The 22,472-nt window shown below is 43.5% G+C and overlaps 1 protein-coding gene across 1 annotated transcript in view; it reads left to right on the top strand.

Moving 5' to 3' along the window:
• Window positions 1–29: 29 nt before the first annotated feature.
• The window catches only part of cfdp1 (craniofacial development protein 1), a 205,033-nt gene continuing 182,590 nt past the window's right edge, over window positions 30–22,472 (top strand). Inside the window, exons 1-3 of the mRNA XM_041192551.1 lie at window positions 30–417; window positions 13,513–13,630; window positions 14,644–14,833. Coding sequence (XP_041048485.1) covers window positions 357–417; window positions 13,513–13,630; window positions 14,644–14,833 — 369 coding nt within the window. The 5' untranslated portion in view covers window positions 30–356. The remainder of the gene's footprint in view (window positions 418–13,512; window positions 13,631–14,643; window positions 14,834–22,472) is intronic.

Raw genomic sequence — 22,472 nt, forward strand, 5'->3', positions numbered from 1 at the left:
GGGCGCTTGAGAGAATCAAGTTTGATTCATGAGAGATTTCTGTAGTTAAATATAGCTTTGAATTTACAGTCGGCTGATTCGGTACGGATTCCATTTTAAAATTTCTCGCAGTAATTTGATGTTACTCGTACCAATCGACGTCATGAGATGGTGCGGGCCTGTTTCTTTGAAGCTGGTGATGTGCTGGGAATTTTGAACGACGCTGGAAAGTTGTGTTGAATGTGTTTCGGTGAAGCGGTGATTGGAGGCCGCGTGTCCGCAGCGGGCCACCGTCCGGCTGCTCGGACTCCGCGCTTTGCTGGGGACTCGAGTGCAGCTGGAGTCCGGGCTCCGGGAACCTGCTCCCAGGAGGAAGTATGTCGGATTCCGAGTTGGAGAATTACTCGTCAGAGGAGGACGCGGATTATGAGCCTTCAGGTAAATGTCAGCATGCGGAGGCCGGGGTTGTGGGTCTTTGCTCACATTCCCAGGGTGGTCGCTCTGTGGTTGCCTGCAATTCGAGAGCTCTGAGGGTGAAGCCAGCCCCACACAAATAACACTGGCATTGATACAAGGTTCAAACCACCTCACTTAAGTGCTAACTTTTGCTGTTTTTCGAAAATTTAATTTGGTGGTTGATGTTTTTGAATTGCCGCTGATTGCTGAAGAGCCACTCCTTTTTGAACTTCTGACAGTATTACTGGATGTTCTGGAACTACGAGATAGATCATTGACACAAAAATTTTGGTACAGAAAGTGGCCATTCGTGTCTGTGCCAGTGGAAAGAGGGGTTTCCAGCCTAATCCCCACTTTTTCCGTTCTTGGTCCCCAGCCCTGTAAGTTACAGCACTGCAAGTGCATATCCGAGCGTTTCTTAAATGGTTTCTGCCTTTACCACTCCTTCAAGCAGTGAAAGCTCCAGACCCCCACCACGCTCTGGGTGGAAAAAAGTTGCTCCCTGACGATTGTTTTAAAACTATTCACTCTGGTTATTGAATTCTGTGCCAATAGAAGTTGATGCTTTTCATGATCCTACTCATTTTTATACACCTCAATTATATCACTCCTCAGTTGTTTCTGTTCCAAAGGAAACAGCCCCAACTTATTCAATCTTCTCTCATAGCTATAATGCATAATTTCTGGCAACATTCTTATAAATCTCCTCAGTACTCTCTTGAGTGTAATTACATCCTTTGTGAAATATGGTGACAACTATACACACCACTCTAGCTGCATTTTTGTGTTTATATAACTAACATAACTTTCCACTCTCAAACTCTAAGCCTCAGCCAATAAAGGGAAGTATCCCATATAGTTTCTTGACCACCTTATCTACCTGTCCTGCTACCTTCAGGGACCTGTGTACATGTACTGCAAGGTCCCATGTTCCTCTACATTTTTCAGAATCCTTTTATATATTGTGTATTGCCTTGCCTTCTTTACCCTCCCCACATGCATTACCTGACATTTCTTTGGATTGAATTCCATTTGTCACTACTCTGCCCATTTGATCGGTCCAGTGATATCTTCCTGCAGTCTACAGCTTTCTTCTTCACTGACAACCATATGGCAAAATTTTTGTAACAACTACAAAGTTCTTAATTTTGCCACTTACATTTAAGTCTAAATGATTCATATATACCACGAACAGCAAGGGGCCCTTTGGAACTCCACTGCAAACATCCTTCCAGTCACAAAACATCTTTCAATCATTACCCTTTGCTTCCTGCAATTAAGCTAATTTTGGATCCAACTTGCCACTTTCTCTTGGATCCTATGAGCTTTTAATTTTCTGACCAGTCTGCCAAGTGGGACCTTGTCAAAAGCTTGCTAAGATCTCCACAAATGACATCAAACATATTGCCCTCATTGACCCTCCTTGTTAACCCCTCAAAATTGAATCTGGCTAGTCAGACATTACTTACTTAAACATATGCTGACTGTTCTTGATTTTTTTCCCACTTATTCTTTCATGGAATGTGTACATCAATGACAAGGCCACAATTTGTTGCCCATCCTTAATTGTTCTTTGAGGGCAGTTGAGTCAACGACAGTGACATGGGTCTGGAACCACATGTAGGCCAGACCATGTAGGAATGGCAGATTTCCTTCCCTAAAGGACATTAGTGAACCAAATGGCTTTTTACGCCTATGGATGGTTTCATGGTCACTGTTCCTGAGACTAGCTTTCATTCAAGATTTGTTTTGGTTAATTTGTTGAATTTATTAATTGAATTTAAATCCAACCAGCAGATGAGATTTGAAGCCAGGTCCCCAGAGCATTAGCCTGGACCTCTGGATTACTTATCCAGTAACCTTACCACAATGCCACTGTCCTTGGGCACAATGTTTATATCGTTCCCCTCTTTTGTGAAAACAGGCTCAAAGTAGTTATTAAAACCATGCCCACACACAGCTTGTTGGTCTCTTATTGGGTCAACTGTCTCCCTAGTTATCCTCTTGCTTTTTATGTATTTAGGAAACATCTTTGAGTTTTCCTTTTACATGTCAATATTTTTATACTCTCTGTATGCTTTCTTAATGACCTTTTTAAGTTCACCCCTGAGCTTTCTATACTGCCAAAGGATTTCTGCATTATTGAGCTTTTGACATCTGACATAAACTTTTTTGCCTTATCTGGATGCTCTTTGACATCAGGGTTGGGGGTGTTCTAGATTTGGAAGCCCAGCCCTTTTTCTTTTTTCTTTATCTCCTCCTTCCCATTGCTGTTACACTGACTGACCTTCAATTAATTGTTTCCAATCTACTTCTCCCAAATCAGACCTCAGTAAAATTTACCCTCCCCAAGTTAAAACATTTACCCTTGGTCTACCTTTATTCTTTTCCATAACCTCTCTAAATCTATCTGAATTATGATCACTGCCACTGAAATACTTTCCCACTGATGCCCCTTCCATCTACCCAGCTTCATTCCATAAAACTTAGCCCATAATTCACCTTCTCTTCATTATTTCTTAGAAACTGCCTACATGTTTGCTCCTCAATATCTCTCAGACCTTTGAGGTCTATACAGCACAGGAACAGGTCTTTTGGCCCTCCAAGCCTACGTGGATCATATTGCCTGTCAACTAAAACATTTTGCACTTCTGGGGTCCATATCCCTCTATTCCCATCCTATTCATGTATTTGTCAAGCTGCCTCTTAAACACCACTATCATACCTGCTTCCACCACCACCTCTGGCAGCAAATTCTAGACACTCACTACCCTCTGCGTAAAAAAAACTTGCCCCGCACATCTCCTCAAAAGTTTTCTCCTCTCACCTTAAATCTTTGTCCCCTAGTAACTGACTCTTCCACCCTGGGAAAAAGCTTCTGACTATCTACTCTGTCCATGCCACTCATAATTTTGTAAACTTCTATCAAGTTGCCCCTCAATCTCCATCGCTCTAGTGAGAACAGTCCGAGTTTCCTCAACCTCTCCTCCTAGCTAATAACCTCCAGACCAGGCAGCATCCTGGTAAACCTCCTCTGCACCCTCTCCAATGACTCCATGTCCTTCTGGTAATGTAGCAACCAGAGTTGCACGCAATATTCCAAGTGTGGCCTAACCAAGATTCTATACAGCTGCAGCATGACTTCCCAGCTTTTATACTCAATACCCCTGCCAATGAAGGCAAGCCTTCCTGACTACCTTATCCACTTGTGTTGCCACTTTGTGACCTGTGGACCTGTACACTCAGATCCCTCTGCCCATCGATGCACTTAAAGGTTCTGCCATTTACTGTATAATTCCTACCTGTATTAGACCTTCCAAAATGCATTACCTCGCATTTGTCCGGATTAAACTCCATCTGCCATTTCTCCGCCCAAGTCTGCAACCGTCTATATCCTGTTGTGTCCTTTGACAATCCTCTTCACTATCAGCAACTCCTCCAACCTTAGTGTTGTCTGCAAACTTACTAATTAGCCCAGTTACATTTTCCTCCAAATCATTTATGTATACTACAAACAGTAAAGGTCCCAGCACTGATCCCTGCGGAACACCACTAGCCACAGCTCTTCATTCAGAAAAGCACCCTTCCACTGCTACCCTCTGTCTTCGATGTTCAAGCCAATTCTGTATCCATCTTGCCAACTCACCTCTGATCCCGTGCAACTTTACCTTCTGTACCAGTCTGCCATGAGGGAGCTTGTCAAAGGCCTTACTGAAATCCATGTAGATAACATCCACTGCCCTTCCACCGTCGATCATCTTTGTCACTTCCTCAAAACTCGATCAAGTTAGTGAGACACGACCTCCCCTTCACAAAACCATGCTGCCTCTCTCTAATATGCCCATTTGTTTCCAAATGGTAGTAAATCCTGACACAAAGAATCTTCTCCAATAATTTCCCTACCACTGACGTAAGGCTCACCGGCCTGTAATTTCCTGAATTATCCCTTCTTTGGCCAATGTTGTTCCGTTGTTTTTCTCCAGTCCTCTGGGACCTCACCTGTAGCCAGTGAGGATAAAAAGATTTCTGTCAAGGCCCCAGCAATCTCCTCCCTTGCCTCCCTCAGTACTCTGGGGTAGATCCCATCTGGCCCTGGGGACTTAGCCACCTTAATATTCTTCGAGACGCCTAACACCTCCTTTTTTGATCTCAACATGACAGGCTATCTACACACACTTCCCTAGACAAATCGACCGCTAAGTCCTTCTCTTTGGTGAATACTGATGAGAAGTACCCATTTAGTATTTCTCCCATTTCTTCTGGCTCCACACACAGATTCCCACCTCTGTCCCTGTTGTCCCTGAGTGGGCCTACCCTTTCCCTGGCTACCCTCTTGCTTTTTACATATGTATCGATGACTGTGTGTCTACTGGCTACCAGGTCAGAAAATTATAAAGGTTCACACCCTTTGAGGGAAGAAAGAGATCAGCCATTACTTGGGAGGTGCAAATCTAGATGGGATAGAGGAACAAAGGGATCTCGGAGTACAAATACACCAATCACTAAAAGTAGTGCCACAGGTTACTAAGGCTATTAAAAAAAGCAAACAAAACTTTGGCTTTATTTCTGGAGGGGGGTAGAATTGAAAAGTAGGGAAGTTATGCTAAACCTGTATGGATTGACAGGCTTGGTCACTTTTTTTTCTCTTGAAAAAGAAAGATTGACAGGTGATCTAATAGAGACCTTTAAAATTATGAAAGGTTTTGATTTGAGTGGATACAGAGAGAATGCTCCCTCTTTTGGGGAAGAGAATAATTAAGGTCAACAACATAGGATAGTCACCAAGGAGTCGAATAGGGAATTCAGAAGTAACTTCACTACTGAAAAAGTAGTGAGAATGTGGGACTTGCTATCAAAGGCAGTGGCAAATAGTTAGGAAAGCTAGACAAGCATATGAGGGAGAAGGGAATGGGGAAGGTGGTGGCATTGTGGTATTGTCACCCTCTCTATTCCAGAGTTACAGGATAATGCTCTGGAACCAGGGTTTGAATCCCACTAAGGCAGATGGTGAAATTTGAATCCAATAAAAATCTGGAATTAAAATTTAACGATGACCGTGAAACCATTGTCGATTGTTGTAAAAACCCAACTGGTCCACTAATGTCCTTTAGGGAAGGAAATCTGCTGTACTTACCTACTCTGACCTACAAGTGACTCCAGACCCACAGCAATGTGGTTGACTCTTAAAATAAGTGCTGGCCTAGCCAGTGACGCCCACATCCCATTATCGAATAATAACAAAAAATGGCTAAGACGGTAGATTTAGAGGAGAAAAGATGGGAGGATGCTTGAGTGGAGCATAAACCGATTGGGTTGAATTATGTCTGTGCTCTAAGAAATTTCTCCTTGTCTGTCTTAAATGGTCAACTCCTTATTCTGAGACTGCCTGAGCACTAGACTCCCTAGTCAGGGAGAAACATCCTCTCAGCATATATACAAGGACAGCCAGACCTCTCTGAATAACAATGTTTCCTAGTCTCACACATTTTAAATATTATGCTTTTTCATTTAACTATCAAAGTGAATAATTTCTCCATGTTGTATCCCATCAATGACATCATTGTCCATTTGCTTAACATGCCTGCATCCTCCTCACAGCTTCCTCTCCCACCTAGCTTCGTATCATCAACAAACTTGGATGCATTACACACTGTTACGCAGCTAAGTCATTGATACAGATAGTTGTAAATAAGAACATAATAAATAGGAACAGGTGTAGGCCATTCAGCCCCTCAAGCCTGCCCCACTGTTCAATAAGATCATGGCTGATCTGCCCCAGGTCTCAACCTCCTCTTTTGTGCCAGCTGCTCATAGCCCTCAACTCAAGGATATTTCCAAAATCTAGCCACCTTTTTAAATACTTTCAGTGATCTGGCCTCCATAACTCTCTCGGGTAGAGAATTCCAGACATTCACTAACTCTGAGAGAAGAAATTCCTTCGCACATCAGTTTTAAATGAGTGTCCCCATATTCTGTAACTATGTTCCTTTGTTTGAGATTCCCCCACAAGTGGAAACACCTTCTCAACCTTTACCCTGTCAAGCCCTCTCAGAACTTTAGGCGTTTCAATAAAATCACCCCTTATTCTTCTAAATCCTAATGAATAAGGGCCTAACCTGTTTAGCCATTCTTGATAAGTCAACCTCTTCAACCCAGGAATCAGCCCAGTGAATCTCTTTTTGAACTGCTTCCAATGCCAGTATATCCTTTCTTAAATACAGGGACCAAAACTGTACACAGTACTCCAGGTGTGGCCTCACCAACACCTTGTACATTGTAACAAGACTTCCCTATTTTTAAACTCCAACCCCATTGGCAATACAGGTCAAAATTCTATTTGCCTTCTTAATTACTTGCTGTACCTGCATGCTAACATTTTGTGTGTTCATGCACAAGAACATCGAGATCCCTCTGTGCTGTACCTTTTTTGGAGTCTCCCTCCGTTTAATTAATGGTCTGCCTTTTGATTTCTTCTTAAGAAAGTGCATGACCTCACACTTTTTTACATTAAGGTGTGATTATCAAATAGCCGATCCTTGTGGTACCCAACTAGTTAGAGCTGCCAATTCAAAAATTATCCATTTATTCACATGCTTTGGTCTCTGTCCGTTCACCAATATGCAATCCATGCCAATATATTGCTCTCAATCCCATAAGCCTTAATTTTTTGTAATGGCCTCTTGTGTGGCACCTTACCGAAGGATTTTTAAAAATCCAAGTGTACTACATCCAATAGTTCTCCCTTTCTGGTCGCAGCCTCAATAAGCTCTAAGGACTGAATCTTCCGAGCAATGGCAGTCACCATCAGATTGACACTCCGCTCCTTTTTTATTTACACTAAGATGGAGCTCTGCATTTCTGGCCGAGACTTCTGAACCAGGCCGCTTTCAGAAATGTGCAGCATACCTGTTCTGGGAGTCTTTCTTCAGAGCACAGGATTGTTGGTGTAAGCCAAACCATGCTTCCCTTTTTACGGCACTAGCTTTGGTGTATTTAAATAGCTTTTCAGTGTGTTAGTGAATGAGTGAGGTAAGTGAGTAGTGTGGTAACTGGTTGGGTTGGGTCAAGAGGCAGGCATCAGAGGGCTGAGGGGGGTGAGAGGGGAGTGTCCGAAGGTTGGGAGGGAGTTGGAGGGTTGGTGGAGGGTGCGGTCAGAGGGGAGTCTGAGTTTGGGGAAGGGAGGTGACACTTGTATAGTTACCCAGGAGTTAGACTGGGTTTTTTTCTATCTAATATTTCCTGGGTAACTATCCAAGTAACTGAGTGAGAACCATCTGCAGTCTCCGACTCTAACTCAGAGTTGGAGATTTTCGTGGAGGGTCCCAGGGAGCAGGAAAATTGACCATTGGAAGTTGAAACCTCCAGGACAATTCCCACTGAGTTCTTGTGTTGGGATGTCAAGGGTTCGCATAGCGTATCTTTCGGGGTATGTCTGGTCTCCAACCATCAGGAGACTGGAAAATCTGGGCGTAACAGATTTGTCAAACAGAATTTTCTTTTCATAATTCTGTCTGATCATAATATGATTTTCTAAATGTCCTCATATGATATCCCTAATAATAAATTCTAGCATTTTCCTTGCTACTCATGTCAGGCTAATGGGCCTGTAGTTCTGTTTTCTCTCTCCCTCCCTTTTTGAATAGCAAGGTTACGTTTGTTGTCTTCCAATCTGTGGGAACCATTCTAGAATCTAGAGGATTCAGAAAGATCAAAACTAATGCAGCCCCTATCTCTGTAGCCACTTCCTTTAAAGTTCTTGGATGTAGGCAGTCAGCTTCAGGGGGGTTATTCCCCATTATAATTTCACCAACCTCTGCCTATAAGAGACTCACTTTTTCTAATCTCTTTTTCATATATCTATACTAGTTTACTCTGATATTCAGTTTTCTTTAGTTATATCAACTTATTGGTCATTCTTTGCTGAATTCTAAAATCCATCCAATTCTCAGACTGACTTTATAAGTCTTTTCCTTTAATACTATCAAGTCTCTTCCTTTAAAACTATCTTTAATTTCTTGGTAGCCACAGTTGGGCCACCTTTCCCGTGAGGTTTTTATTCCTTAAGGGAATGTACATTTGTTATGAACTATTAATTGTTTCTTTAAATATTCCTCATTGCTTAACCACCAGCATATCTTTGAACTTGGTTCCACAATTTACCTCAGCAATCCCGCCTCTTTTACCAATGTAATTTACTTCGCTCAGAATTAGAACCCTCATTTCAGACTTGACTAAGTCACTCTCCGATTCAATGTAAAATTATTCATCCACAGATGCTTCTTTACTACATGGTTATTCATTAACCCCCTCTCTTTTTTTCACTGTCTGATTTAGAATAGCTTGTTCTTCATTGGTTCTTCAATATAACAATCTTGTGGAAAATTGCCTGGTTGTGTCCTGTCCACAAAAAGCAGGACAAATCCAATCTGGCCAAATACCATCCTACTAGCTTACTCTTGATCATCAGAAAATGATAGAAGGTGTCATCAACAGTGCTATCAGAGGTCTCCCTTTTAAGATGGAGAATAACATTTTTCCTCTCGTCGTTAGTACGGAATTCTCTTCCCCAGAGAGCAGAGGAGACAGGGTCATTGAATTTATTCAAGGCAGAGTTAGACAGATTTTTGATAGACAAGGGAGTCAAGGGTTATCGGGGGCAGGCAGGAAGGTGGAGTTGAGATCATAATCAGATTAGTGATGATCTTATTGAATGGCAGAGCAGGCTTGAAGGGCTGAGTGGCCTACCCCTGCTCCTAAGTCATATATTCTTATAAGCGGCACTTATGCAGAAATAACCTACTCATCGATGCTCACTTTGGGTTCTGCCAGGGCCACTTGGCTCCAGACCTCTGTACAGCCTTTGTCTTAACATGGACTGAAGAGCTGAATTCCAGGAGTGAGTTGAGTTGATTGCCTTTGACGCCAAGACAGCATTTGACTAAGTGTAGTAAAGTGAAAATAGTGGGAATTGTGGTGGTGGAAAAGCTCTGCACTGATTAGAATCAGACCTGGCACAGAAGTAGATGGTGTGATTGTTGAAGGTCAATCATCACATCCCCAAGTCTTTGCTGGTGGAGTTCCTCAGGGCAGTGTGCTTGGCCCAGCCACCTTCAGCTACTTTATCAATTGCCTTCGCTCCATTAAGTCAGAAGTGGGGAAGTTCACTGATTGCACAGTGTTCAGGTCCATTTGCAATTCCTCAACTAATAAAGCAGTCTGTGGCTGTAAGCAAGACCTGGACAACATTCAGGTTTGGGCTGCTAAGTGATAAAAACAAAAAACTGCGGATGCTGGAAATCCAAAACAAAAACAGAATTACCTGGAAAAACTCAGCAGGTCTGGCAGCATCGGCAGAGAAGAAAAGAGTTGACGTTTCGAGTCCTCATGACCCTTCAACAGGCTGCTAAGTACCAGACAACGACCATCTCCAGCATGAGTCGAACCACCTCAATAGCATTGCCATTGTTGAATCACCCACCATCAACGAGCTGGGAGTCACAATCGATCAGGAACTTAACTGGACCAGCCATACAAATTGAACGTACGAGCAGGTCAGAGGCTGGGTATTCTGCAGCAAGTGACACATCTTCTAAATCCCCCAAAGATTGCCCACTATCTACAAGGCACAAATCAAGAGTGTGATGGAATACTGTTCCCTTGCCTGCATGAGTGCAACTCCAATAATACTTGAGGAGCTCAACACCATCAAGGACAAAGCAACAGTCTTATTTGGCACTTCATCCATCATCTTAAACATTCCTTCCCTCCACTGCAGGCAGACTGGTTGTGACTTGTACCATCTTCTAAATGCACTGTAGCAACTTGCCAAGGCTGTTTAAAGAACACCTTCCAAATGCCAGATTTCTACCACCTCTAAGGGTAGTAGGAGCATGGGAACACCATCACCTGCAAGTTCCCCTCAGAGTCACACAAAGCAATTATATCTCTATCACCCCCAGGCTCGCTGTCCTACCTTGGCTCCCGGTTAAGTATTGCCTCAATTTTAAAATTTTGATCCTTGTTTTCACATCCCTTCATGCCTTGCTCTTTCCTATCTCTCATCTCTTCTAGCCTTACAAGCCTCTGAGATCTGTGCCCCTCTAATTCTGGCTTTTTGAGCATCCCCTATTGCTGCACTATTGTTACCTGTGCCTTCACCTGCCTAGGCCCTATGCTCTGAAATTCCCTCCCTAAACATCTTGGCCTCTGTACTTCTCTCACCTCCTTTACAATGCTCCTTAGAACCTACCTCTTTGACCAAGCATTTTGTCATCTGCCTTAATATTGCCCCATGTTGAATTTGGTTTGATAACAAGCAATGGGACTCTTTCCACAAAAAGGTGCTATATAAATACCCATTGTTCCTACCTCCACCCATACTGATTCTACATCTTGATTTCTCTCTACTGTCTTCATTCTGTTCATTTATGATCAGAGCTACCCCTCCCCATTCCTTTTTTAGTTTGCCTATCTCTTCCAGAGTTCCAAGTATCCCGGAAGATTTTGTTCTTGACACAGGTCACTCTTTAACCGCATCGCTGCAATGGCTGTTAGATCCAACCCACTTATTTCTGTGTTCTATTATTTCATCCTTTTTGTTGCAAATGCATCATGCTTTTACATATAGTGCCTTTAACTTTCTTCTATATTTTCCTGATGTCACCGTAGTCATTAATGCCCTTTGTTAAGCTCTTTGTTCCTTCCTGCTTATTTTTACCCAAGTTGCTATTCCACTTTGCAGCCTTAACATTTCTCTTATTGTTTTTGAATTTATCCTTTCCCAAATTCCACCTCCCCCACATCCACCACTGCTTCGTTAGTTTAAAGCCTTATCTACCATCCTGATTATTCAATTTACTAGGACACTGACCCTGGCCTGGATTAAGAGGCGCCTGTCCTAAGAAACCTCTCCCTCTTGCCCTAAGCGCCTCATGAATCAAAACCCTTGCCTTTCACACCACTCCTTCTTCAAGCATATGTTTACTCTTCTAATTTTTTTAACCCTGTGCAAGTATGCACATGGCTCCGGTAACAATTCAGAAATTATTCGCTGTGGGGTTCTGAGCTTTAATTTGGGTCCTAGCTCCTTAAACTTACTCAGCAGAACTTTATTCTTACATCTGCTTCTGCCATTGGTTCCTACATGGATCACAACAGATAGATCCTCTCCCTCCCACCCTAATCCTTTTCCAAACCTGAGGGATGCCCTTGACTCTGCCACCAGGCAGGCAACATTGAGCTTGCTTTTCAAATTGGAGTCAGGAGCCTGGGACCTGGATAACTCCTGGATCCTGACAGCATGCCACAACTGTATCACTTACAATATGCTATTTTGAAATGTAAAAGGTTTAATTGGACTGGAGGTGAGCTTGGCTCCTAATGAGTGGCACTGAGCATAGCCATAGGGAGCTGCCTGCAGAGCACAAATGGCACTTATGAAAAAGCCTGCAGCTGCCGTGCTGAAGAGAACAGGTAGCACCTCCCAGGACCAGCAGCCTAACTGCAACCAAAAGTGGCCAAACGGCTAAATGAGAGGTAGTGGGCATGATCTGAGGGAAGTTACCCCATGGTCTGATGCTTCTCACTTTTTTATATAAAAAACTTTCACTTCTCCCTGCATTGAACCTGATCATTGTATGCTAACATGCACCAGACTGTTTGGGCTTATGGATTTCCAAATTTGAAATTCCATTCTTTCCCTCCCTGGCCAGTTAACAAGCTCCTCCAGGAACTTAACAGGGCCATTAATTGGAGGCCAGTGGGTCCTCTGCTTCCTGCCTTCCCTTTGAAAATAGTGATGCATCCAGAGATGGCGGGATCCAGAGAAGCCTTCCAGAAATGCGATTATTAAATTGTGCGTACACCCCTTCCTGACCCTACTATATTAAGTTGTGCACGCACCCAATCCTGACCCTACTAGCAATTGAAAATCTGCCCAGTCTCAATTGCAGAGAGCAGTATCAATACCCCCTGACTATACTGTTCCCTACCACTACCACATTTTTTTTTCACTTTTCCTAATTGGTTAGCTTCCTGTATCATGGTGTCACGGTCAGTTTGTTCATCCACCTTGCAGCCTTTGCCCTTATCCACCCCGGCAGCAAAAGCTTCATACCTGCTTTTTTAAATTCATTTGTGGGATGTGGGCTTTGCTAGCTAGGCCAGCCTTTGTTGACCACCCCTAATTGCCCTTGAGATGGTGGTGGTCAGCTGCCTTCTTGAACCGTTGCAGTCCATGTAGTGTAGGTACACCCACAGTGCTGTTAGGGAGGGAGTTCCAGGATTTTGACCCAGTGACATTGAAGGAACAGCGCTATATTTCCAAGTCAGGATGGTGAGTGGCTTGGAGGGGAACTTGCAGGTGATGGTGTTCCCATTTATCACCTTCCAGATGGTGGCAGTCATGGGTTTGGAAGGTGCTGCCTAAGGAGCCTCGGTGAGATTCTGCAGTGCATCTTGTAGATAGTAGATACTGCTACCACTGTTCATCGGTGGTGGAGGAGTGAATGTTTGTGGAAGGGGTGCCAATCAAGCAGACTGCTTTGTCCTGGACGGTGTCCGGCTTCCTAAGTACTGTTGGAGCTGCACTCATCCAGGCAAGTAGGGAGTATTCCATCGCACTCCTGACTTGGGCAGGAACAGTGTAAGTGGTGAAGCTTGTACTATCTTGTGCTGATATTAGGTATGTATATCCGAGAACAGTACAGGTCCTAGGGAATCACGATCCATGTCTGACATCGCCAGTCTGAGTTTTGTAAAGGTATCTATTCTACCCATGTAATGTGCACATTGAAGATGAAGCAAGGTCAGAAATGAGAAGCACAACAATGTGTTGTTTTTCCCTTTTCTGAACTGTCCCACAAAGCAGCTATCTGATTGCACCCCCCCCCCCCCAACTGCATCTCTGCCTCTTTGTTTTGCCAAATAAGAGCTTGTACTATCTATGAAAGAAGCGTACCAACCTACAGTATTGCCACATTTTCCAAACCAAATGTTCCTGTAGCCATTTTGGTTTAATGATGTACAATGGGTAATTGCAAAAAGAGTGAGTGCAATGGCTCTTTGTTTTTTTAACAGATGAAGATTACAGCGAGGATGATGTCAATGAGCTTGTGAAGGAAGACAATCTAGATGAAGATGAACAACCCCAGAAAAGAAAATCTCTAAAGAAAGCAGGAAACGGAATCTCCTCCAGGTAAATAGATTTTATATTAAAGGATAATACTGTGTACAAGGCCTTCATGTGGTGTTTTGATGCTGGTCTCACAATGGAAACCAAATTCAGAGCTTTCTGACTTAGTGTGTTTGCTTTCCATCACTGCCAGAGGCAATGCCATTATGCGCTATCATTCTCCAATTTTCTTCTCAAGCCAGCCTCTTCCTTGTAGTCCTCTCCATCTCCAAAATCTACCTCTCTGATCTTCAATCATTTCCTTAACTCTTCTCCAAATCCTCCATAGTGTTTGCACTTCCTCAACCTTCTCTTGTGAAATGTCTGAGTATTTTATCATTATGTGAAGTGCCATTGAGTTGGAGTTTACATACTCTGCATCAAGAGCCTGATCACTCAGACATTAACCACATCTGCACATTATGCTACCCTCAAACCAGGTTTACTCATAAACCACTCCATTGGTTATCTCTTATCATCGAGCCTCAACTCTTGAAAACTTTCTTGCTATGCGTAGTTCTCTGCCAATTTTCGATGTTATCCATGTCTCCTTCTGTGTGCATGTTACTGACAACCTCATCCTGTCCCTTCCCCACTTCTTTTCCCTCTACCCCACTGACTATCCTTTGGTGCAAAGCATGCTATCTCTTCCTGTCTTTCCCTCCTATATCCTCTTTTAATCCCTGCTCTTATCCAGTAAGTAATCCCCTTGAACCCCATTCAATCTTACAGCCCAGCTGACTTTATTTCCTGCTGTGACATCCCCCTGCCTTCTGTTAGTATTGTCCACCAAGGCAACTGCAGCGCCCAATCTGTCACCCCCTGTTTGGTGAGCCGCACTTCTCCTTGCACTGAAACCTCTGTATTTAACCCTGATGCCTGCAACATGACAAAGCTGAGTATGGAAAGTAAAGTACAAGCTTTATTGATGTGATTTTTATTGAATTCAGCCTACCTTGTACAGAAGCCCCAAAAGGGGATCTTGTGTATATGAGAGCCACATTTCCCATCTTAACTTGCAAGCTCTTGTGTGGCAGAAAAAGAAACCTTGAGGGACGATGTTTGCAGCTTGATGTGGGAGAAGGAGAGGGTGACCAAACTGCTGACTCAACAGTGGAGGATGATTTGAAGGAAAAGAAGAAAGCGGATGACCTGTGGGCCAGTTTCCTGAGTGATGTTGGGCAAAAGCTTAAACCTGTACCCACTACTCCAACTTCCAGAAAAGAGGTAATAACAAACACAGGTAATTCATAAAACTGGGAGAATAAACACAGTCAGTGCTACAAGATGTTTGTTTATGGCATGAGAGAAAATATTGAAAGCTGCTTTTGGCTTTGAACACTTTTTTTTAGTTAAAGACCTATCCTAGGGTATATTGTGTCCCACCGACAGGACAGACCCACCAGAGCTGGTGGCACAGCGCTATACAGTTGGGAGAGAATTGCCCTGGGATTCCTCCACATCAACTCCGGACCCCTTAATGCCCATTAACATCAGGTCAAACATAGGTAAAGAAATCTCATGCTGATTACCACCTGCTGTCCCTCAGCTGATGAATCCGTACAGCTCCATGTTGAACACCAATTGGAAGAAGCACTGCGGGTGGCAAGGGCACAGAATGTACCCTGGATGGGGCACTTCCATCATCAAGATTGGTTCAGAGCACCACCGCTGGCTGAGTCCTAAAGGGCATAGCTGCTAGACTGGGTCTGTGGCTGGTGGTGAGGGAGTCAACAAAATGGCAAAACTTAGTTGTCCCGTTACAGATGCACCTGGATATGATAGTATTGGTGGGATGACCACCGCACAGCCCTTGTGGAGATGAAGCCCTGTCTTCACATTGAGGATACCCTCCATCGTGTCGTGTAGCACTACCACCATGCTAAATGTGTCATATTTAGTAGCAATCAAAACTGGGATTCATGAGGCACTTTGAACCAGCAGCAGCAGCAGCAGAATTGTATACAATCACAATAAATGTAACCTCATGGCATATCCCCCCCACTGTTCCATTATCATCAAGCCAGGGGATCAAAGCAAAAAATGCTGGAAAAACTGAGCAGGTCTGGCAGCATCTGTGGAGAGAGAAACAGAGTTAATATTTTGAAACAAAAACAGAATTACCTGGAAAAACTCAGCAGGTCTGGCAGCATCGGCGGAGAAGAAAAGAGTTGACGTTTCGAGTCCTCATGACCCTTCGACAGAACTTGCGTTCGAGTCCAAGAAAGAGTTGAAATATAAGCTGGTTTATGGTGTGTGTGTGGGGGGCGGAGAGATAGAGAGACAAAGAGGTGGAGGACACCTTAAACCAGCTTATATTTCAACTCTTTCTTGGACTCGGACGCAAGTTCTGTCGGGTCATGAGGACTCGAAACGTCAACTCTTTTCTTCTCCGCCGATGCTGCCAGACCTGCTGAGTTTTTCCAGGTAATTCTGTTTTTATTTCAGATTTCCAGCATTCGCAGTATTTTGCTTTTATCTTGATACAGAGGGCATGCCAGGAGCAGCACCAGGCATACCTAAAAGTGAGATACAGGCCTGGTGGAGCTACAACACAGGTCTACTTGCCACAGCAAAAGCAGCAAGTGATAGACAGAGCTAGCGATCTTGCAACCAATGGATCAGATCTAAGCTCTGTAGTCCCACCACCTCCAGTTATGAATGGTGGTGGACACTTAAACAACTCACTGGAGAAAGAGACCCCACCAATATCCCCAACCTCAATGATGTGGGAGCCCAGCATGTCCGTGCAAAAGTCAAGGCTAAAGCATTTGCAACCATCTTCAGTCACAAATGGATGATGCATCTCAGCCTCCTCCTAAGGTCCCCAGCACCACAGATGCCAGTCTTCAGCCAATTCTATTCATTCCATGTGATATCAAGAACTGGCTGAAGGTACTGGATACTGCAAAGACTATGGGCCCTTACAACATTCTAGCAATAGCACTGAAGACATATACTCCAGAACTAGGCGCAGCCCTAGACAAGCTGTTCCAGTGCAGCTACAATACTGGCATCTACTCGGCAACATGCAAAACTGCCCAGGTATGCCCTGTACACACAAAACAAGACAAATCCAACCTGACCATTGGTCTACTCTCAATCATCAGCAAAGTAATTGAAGATGTCATTGATAGTGCTATCAAGCGGCACTTACTCAGTAATAAGCTGCTCACTGATGCTAAGTTTTGGTTCTGCCAGGTCTACTCAGCACCTCACCGCATTGCAGCTCAGTGGGGATTCTCAACTGGTTGGAGTCATACCTAGTACAAAGGAAGATGGTTGTGGTTTTTGGAGGTCAATCCTCTCAGCCCCAGGACATTGCTGTAGGAGTTCCTCAGGGTAATGTCCTTGGCCCAACCGTCTTTAGCTGCTTCATCAATGACCTTCCTTCCATTATAAGGCCAGAAGTGGGGATGCAATGATGATTGCACAATGTTCAGCACCATTTGTGACTCCTCAGATACTGAAGCAGTCCATGTCCACATGCAGCAAGACCTGGACAACATTCAGGCTTGGGCTGACAAGTGGCGAGTAACATTCATGCCATACGGAAGTGCCAGGCAATGACCAACAAAGAGAGAATCCAACCATCTCTCCTCAACTTTCAATAAATCCCCCACTATCAATATCCTCAAGGTTACCATTGACCAGGAACTAAACTGGACCAACTATATAAATGCTGTGGATACAAGAACCGGTCAGACTGGGAATTCTGCAGAGAGAACTCGCCTGCTGACTCCCCAGAGTCTGTCTACCATCAAGATACAAGTCAGGAGTGCAATGGAATACTGTCCACTTGCCTGGATGATTGCAGCCCAACAACACTCGAGATGCTCAACACCATCCAGAACAAAGCAGTTTGCTTGATCAGCACCCCATCTTAAACATTCACTCTTTCTACCACTGACGCACTGTGGCAGCATTGTGTACCATCTACAAGATGCACTGCAGCAATTCACTAAGGTTCCTTGCACAGTACCTACCAAACCCGTGACCTCTACCACCTAGAAGGACAGGCTGTAGATGCATGGGAACACCGCCACGTGCAACTTCCCCTCTAAGTCATACACCACGCTGAGTTGGAACTATATTGTTGTTCCTTCGCTTACTGGTTCAAAATCCTGGAACTCTAGCTAACAGCACAGTGGGTGTACTGACGCCACATGGACTGCAGTGGTTCATGAAGGCGGCTTGCCATCACATTCTCGTGGGCAATTCAGGATGGGCAGTAAATGCTGGCCTAGCCGGTCAGTGATGCCCATACCCTGTGAAGGAATATATTTTTTAAAAAGCCTGCTTAATAATAACCCACAGGCCAAATAGTCCTTGTAATTACAGCTTGCATTTATACAGCTTGCCTTTAACTCAATCAAAAGAGCATACTCTGATGAAAATTGACACAAAGTCAAAGACCAAGATGCTGGAACAGGTAATCAAAGGGTCAGGTTTTAAGAAGGATTTAAAAGGCAAAATAGGCAAACTGGTTAAGTTTGGGAATTCCAGAGCTCCAGGCCTAGACAGTTGAATGCATGGTCACCAATGGTGGTGGAAAGGAAGCAGGTGATGGCTTGGATAAGTCCAGAATTCACTGTTTTAGAGCTGGAGGATATTGCAGGGATTGGGAGGGGTAAGGCCATAGAGGAGCTTGAACAGATGGATGAGCATTTTAATCTGCAGGCATCTGGGAACCAGCAAGTACATGGGTGATGGGTGAATAGGACTTGGTGCAATTTAGGATGTTGGCAAAGAGTTTCAGGTGAACTTAAGTTAATGATGGGTGGAAGATGAGAAGGCAACCAGAAGATCATTGGAATAGACAAGACAGGAGATAACAAAAGGATGGTTGAGGCTTTTAGCAACAGGTGAGTTGTATTAGGGATGGAGACAGGTGATGGTGTTAAGGTGGAAGTAGGTGATGTTGTCGATCAAGAGGATACGAGGTCTGAAGTTCTGTTCAAGGTCAAATAGAATGCAGAGATTTCAAATAGTCTCATTCGACCTGAATCAGTGGCCATGGGAGGGGGAGGAGTGGGGTTGGGGGGCGGTGTGGTGTGAAATTGGCGGCTGGGGAATGGAATTTATGGCATGGGGTAAAGGTAACAACCTTGCTAATGGGCTCATGAGGAATTGGAAATCAACAAGCTGTCTGACGACTATGAAGCAGTGAAGGAGTTGAGAAAGGTGTTGGTATAGTAGAGCTGGATGTTGTCAGCGTACATGTGGAACCTGGCCGCATGTTTTTGGATGATTTCACTGAGGTGCACCATGGAGATGAGAAATAGGAGGGAGTAAGGATTGATTCAAGAGTTCCTAAATGCAATTATGCTGAAATGGGGTTTTCTCCATGTAAGTGTGTGACTTGCAAGTGCAGCCCTGTCCTCAAATGTCTTTTTCTCAATATTATTATACATTATAATTCCCAAGATTTGGGCACTGGTTCAAAAGTATTCCACTATCATCACGTTACAGTGTGTGCTGCAACTGAAATCACTGGATCTTACCTGGTCATTGAGCAATAATGTCTGGGCTTTAAGCAGTAATGAACCTCTATTCTTTCTGGTACTAGGTCCAATTTTGTGGATCTCAAGAATTGAGCTCTGTAATTTGGCGAGGGTCTTAAATTTTTGTGGGGAAGAGGTTTTGAAGATGTGGGTTTGAAGCTGGAGTTGAGTGAAAATATTTGGATACCTGCAGTGGCTTTGAGTGAAGTATTGATGGTGTTGCAGTATCTATTAAGATTTCATTATCCAAGTAAATGCAAATTGAATGAAGGGATTTGTTATGTTTCAGAGCAAAGTCTCGCAGAAAGTCAAAGCATAATTTGCAATCTGTCAAGCTGCCGGTATTTTTAAAATGGTCTCCCCACTGCTGTAATCTTTACCAGGGAGAAATAATGTTATTCTAACATTATTATACAAATAATTGAGGCAGATTTTGAAAGCTGCGGTAAATTGTTATGGTAACTTAGTGTGGAAGAGTATCTGTCTGACTTGCTATGCATTTCTAAATAATGGAAACCTTGATACTTGGTGGTGGCTCTCAATCATTCTTTTACTTTTTTCCTCTCTATTTAGTTTGTTCAAAGCTGCTAATAAGAGGAAGCCTGTAGACTGGCATTTTGTGTTGAATGTCCACTTTAACAGCTATGTGACTGGGGATTATTGGACCTAACATAGTCTGTATTGATAATAGTACTGGATTCAAACTGGTTTATGGCTGTAGATAGTCACTGAAGAGCACACGAGCAGGGCAGACCATACAACCTGTTGAGCCTGCTCTGCCATTCATATAATCTTGGACTTTGATCTCTGATTTTGGACTTCAACTCCACCTATCCACCACTCCCTGTATCCCTTGATTCCGAGTGACCAAATATCAGTCTATCTCAACCTTAAACACATTCAATGATGGAGCATCCACAACACTCTGAGGTAGAGAATTCCAAACATTAACAACCCTTTGAGTGCAGAAATTTTTCCTCATCTCTGTGCTAAATGATTGTTTCCTTATCCTGAGACCATCCCCACCCCGTGTTTTAGATTCCCCAGCCAGAGGAAACAACCTCTTGGTGTCTACCTGTCAAGCCCCTTTAGAATATTGTATGTTTCAATGAGATCACCTCTCATTCTTCTAAACTCCACAAAATGTAGGAACATAGCAATATAGGTGCAGAAGTAGGCCATTCAGCCCATCAAGCCTGCTCAGCCATTTAACCAAATCGTGGTTGATCTTCTACCTCAAGACCATCTTCCTATGCTATCCCTGTGTCCTTGATGTCATTGGTATTAAGAAATCTATTGTCCTCTGCTTTGAATATACTCGATGACTGAGCCTGCACAGCCCTCTGGGATAGAGAATTCCAAAGATTCAGCACCCACTGACTGACTGACTGTCTAGGACCAGAAGGCATAATCTCAGACTAAGGGGTGGCCCATTTAAAACAGATGAGAAGGAATTTCTTCTGAGGGCAATCAATCTGGAATTCTTTACCACAAAGGGCTGTAGAAGCTGGGCCGTTAAGTATATTCAAGGCGGAGATAGACAGATTTTTAATCAGTAAGGGAATCGAGGGTTATGGGGGCAAAGGCAGGAAAGTGGAGTTGGAGATTATCAGATCAGCCATGATCTCATTGAATGGCGGAGCAGACTCAATGGGCTGAATGGCCTACTTCTGCTCCTACGTCTTATGGTCCTATGGCCTTAGGGCCTTGGTTTAACATCCCATTCAAATACTTCTCCCAACTATTCAGTGCTCCTTTGGTATGGCCCCAAAATATCCTGAGTTACATGCCCAGGTTCTGACTTATTACTTGAACCAGTGATCTTCTGATTCGGAGATCATTGATTTACTAATAGCTGAGCTGAACCTTGACAATGGACATCATATTTGCAGTAAACTTTGCAGTTGAGGCTGATTCCGATCATCTTGCCCAACATCCACGAGGAGGAGTTACTGGATAAACATCGAGATAACTATTCTAATTCACTATCTCGCCCTAATCCAGAATTGTTGAGGCCCTTGTAGTGTCTTTTTTGCCTCCTAAACTGATATTAACTGTATAGACCAGGGAACTTAACCTGACACCTTCCTGACCCCTGTAGCTCTCTTACCTCCTGAATTCACTGAGTCATGGCAGGGGAGGAGGGTTCCTTGATGGCATGGTGTTTCTATTTTTTTTTATTATTATATCAGGGATGATTAATTGTTTACTTTATGGTTGACAATTTTGTTCTTTTGAGCTTCTGTTAAGTATTTTTTCTCTTGTTTGAGTTGCCCTCTCCTTGATCTTTATCCTCTTCATTTTCCTCTACACTTCTTGTGCTTATTGTCTTTTTTGTTTCCAAATCCCATAAAACATTATCCAAGAATTTGTCTGCACCATTCTGTCAATGTCTTTTTGGTTACCTCTTGTCTTAGCTTGAGTTTGGAATTCCTGCTTAATATAAGCAGGATATAACCACCACATAATTGGTGGTTAATTTCTAGTAATCTGTGTTCTCAGATTTGTAAATGATGGACTGTTATTCCATGTACTGAATATAAATTTTATATCTTCTTGTTATTTCTCTGAGGCGAAGGTGATGTTGTTCATCATCTGAGGTGCTTCGTAGGGTGCATTTAGGTACGTAGTTGACTGCTAAAGCAGATCAGCACTTGAAAGGTTCTGCTGCATATCGGACAGGATATTGCAGACGATTGAGCTTTGGATATGTTGCTGACTCAGGTTTTCCTCTCCTTGTGTTTTCCCTTTGCTTCTGATTAAGTGTTTGTGAAGGAGCCTTCACTGTTTTTTATTTGATTGTGCCAGGTGTGGCAATCCTGGGTGAGCTTCTCCCAGTACTTGAAATCAATATCGAACTCCTAAGTGAAGCCTTCAGGGTGTCCTTATCGCGCTTCCTCTGACCGCAATGCGATTGCACCCCAGAATCAAGCTCTTCATAGAAGATTTGCTTTGGTAATTGAGTGTCGGGTATTCTGGCAACATGACCCAGCCCAATTTGGTTATGACTGTCTCTATGGTGTAGATGCTTGGCATGCCAGCTCAGGTGAGCACCTCGGTGTCTAATATTTTGTCCTGCCATCTAATCTTCAGAAGCTTCTGAAGGCAGCTCGCATGAAAATGTTTGAGCTTCTTAGCATGACGCAGGTACACAGTCCAATTCTCTTGTTTTATTTTTTCACAGGGTGTGGGCATTGCTGACTAGGCCAGCATTTATTGTCCATCCCTAATTGCCCTTGAGAACGTGGTGACGAACTGCATGTAAGTCTCTCATGTCTGGAGCTGAATGGGCAGAACTATTGCCCTATAGACATTCAGTCAGTTTATCACTTACTTCTGGTTGTGTGTGAATGTGGTAACGA

Source organism: Carcharodon carcharias, chromosome 7 (genome assembly GCF_017639515.1).
Source record: "Carcharodon carcharias isolate sCarCar2 chromosome 7, sCarCar2.pri, whole genome shotgun sequence".
NCBI lineage: Eukaryota > Metazoa > Chordata > Chondrichthyes > Lamniformes > Lamnidae > Carcharodon > Carcharodon carcharias.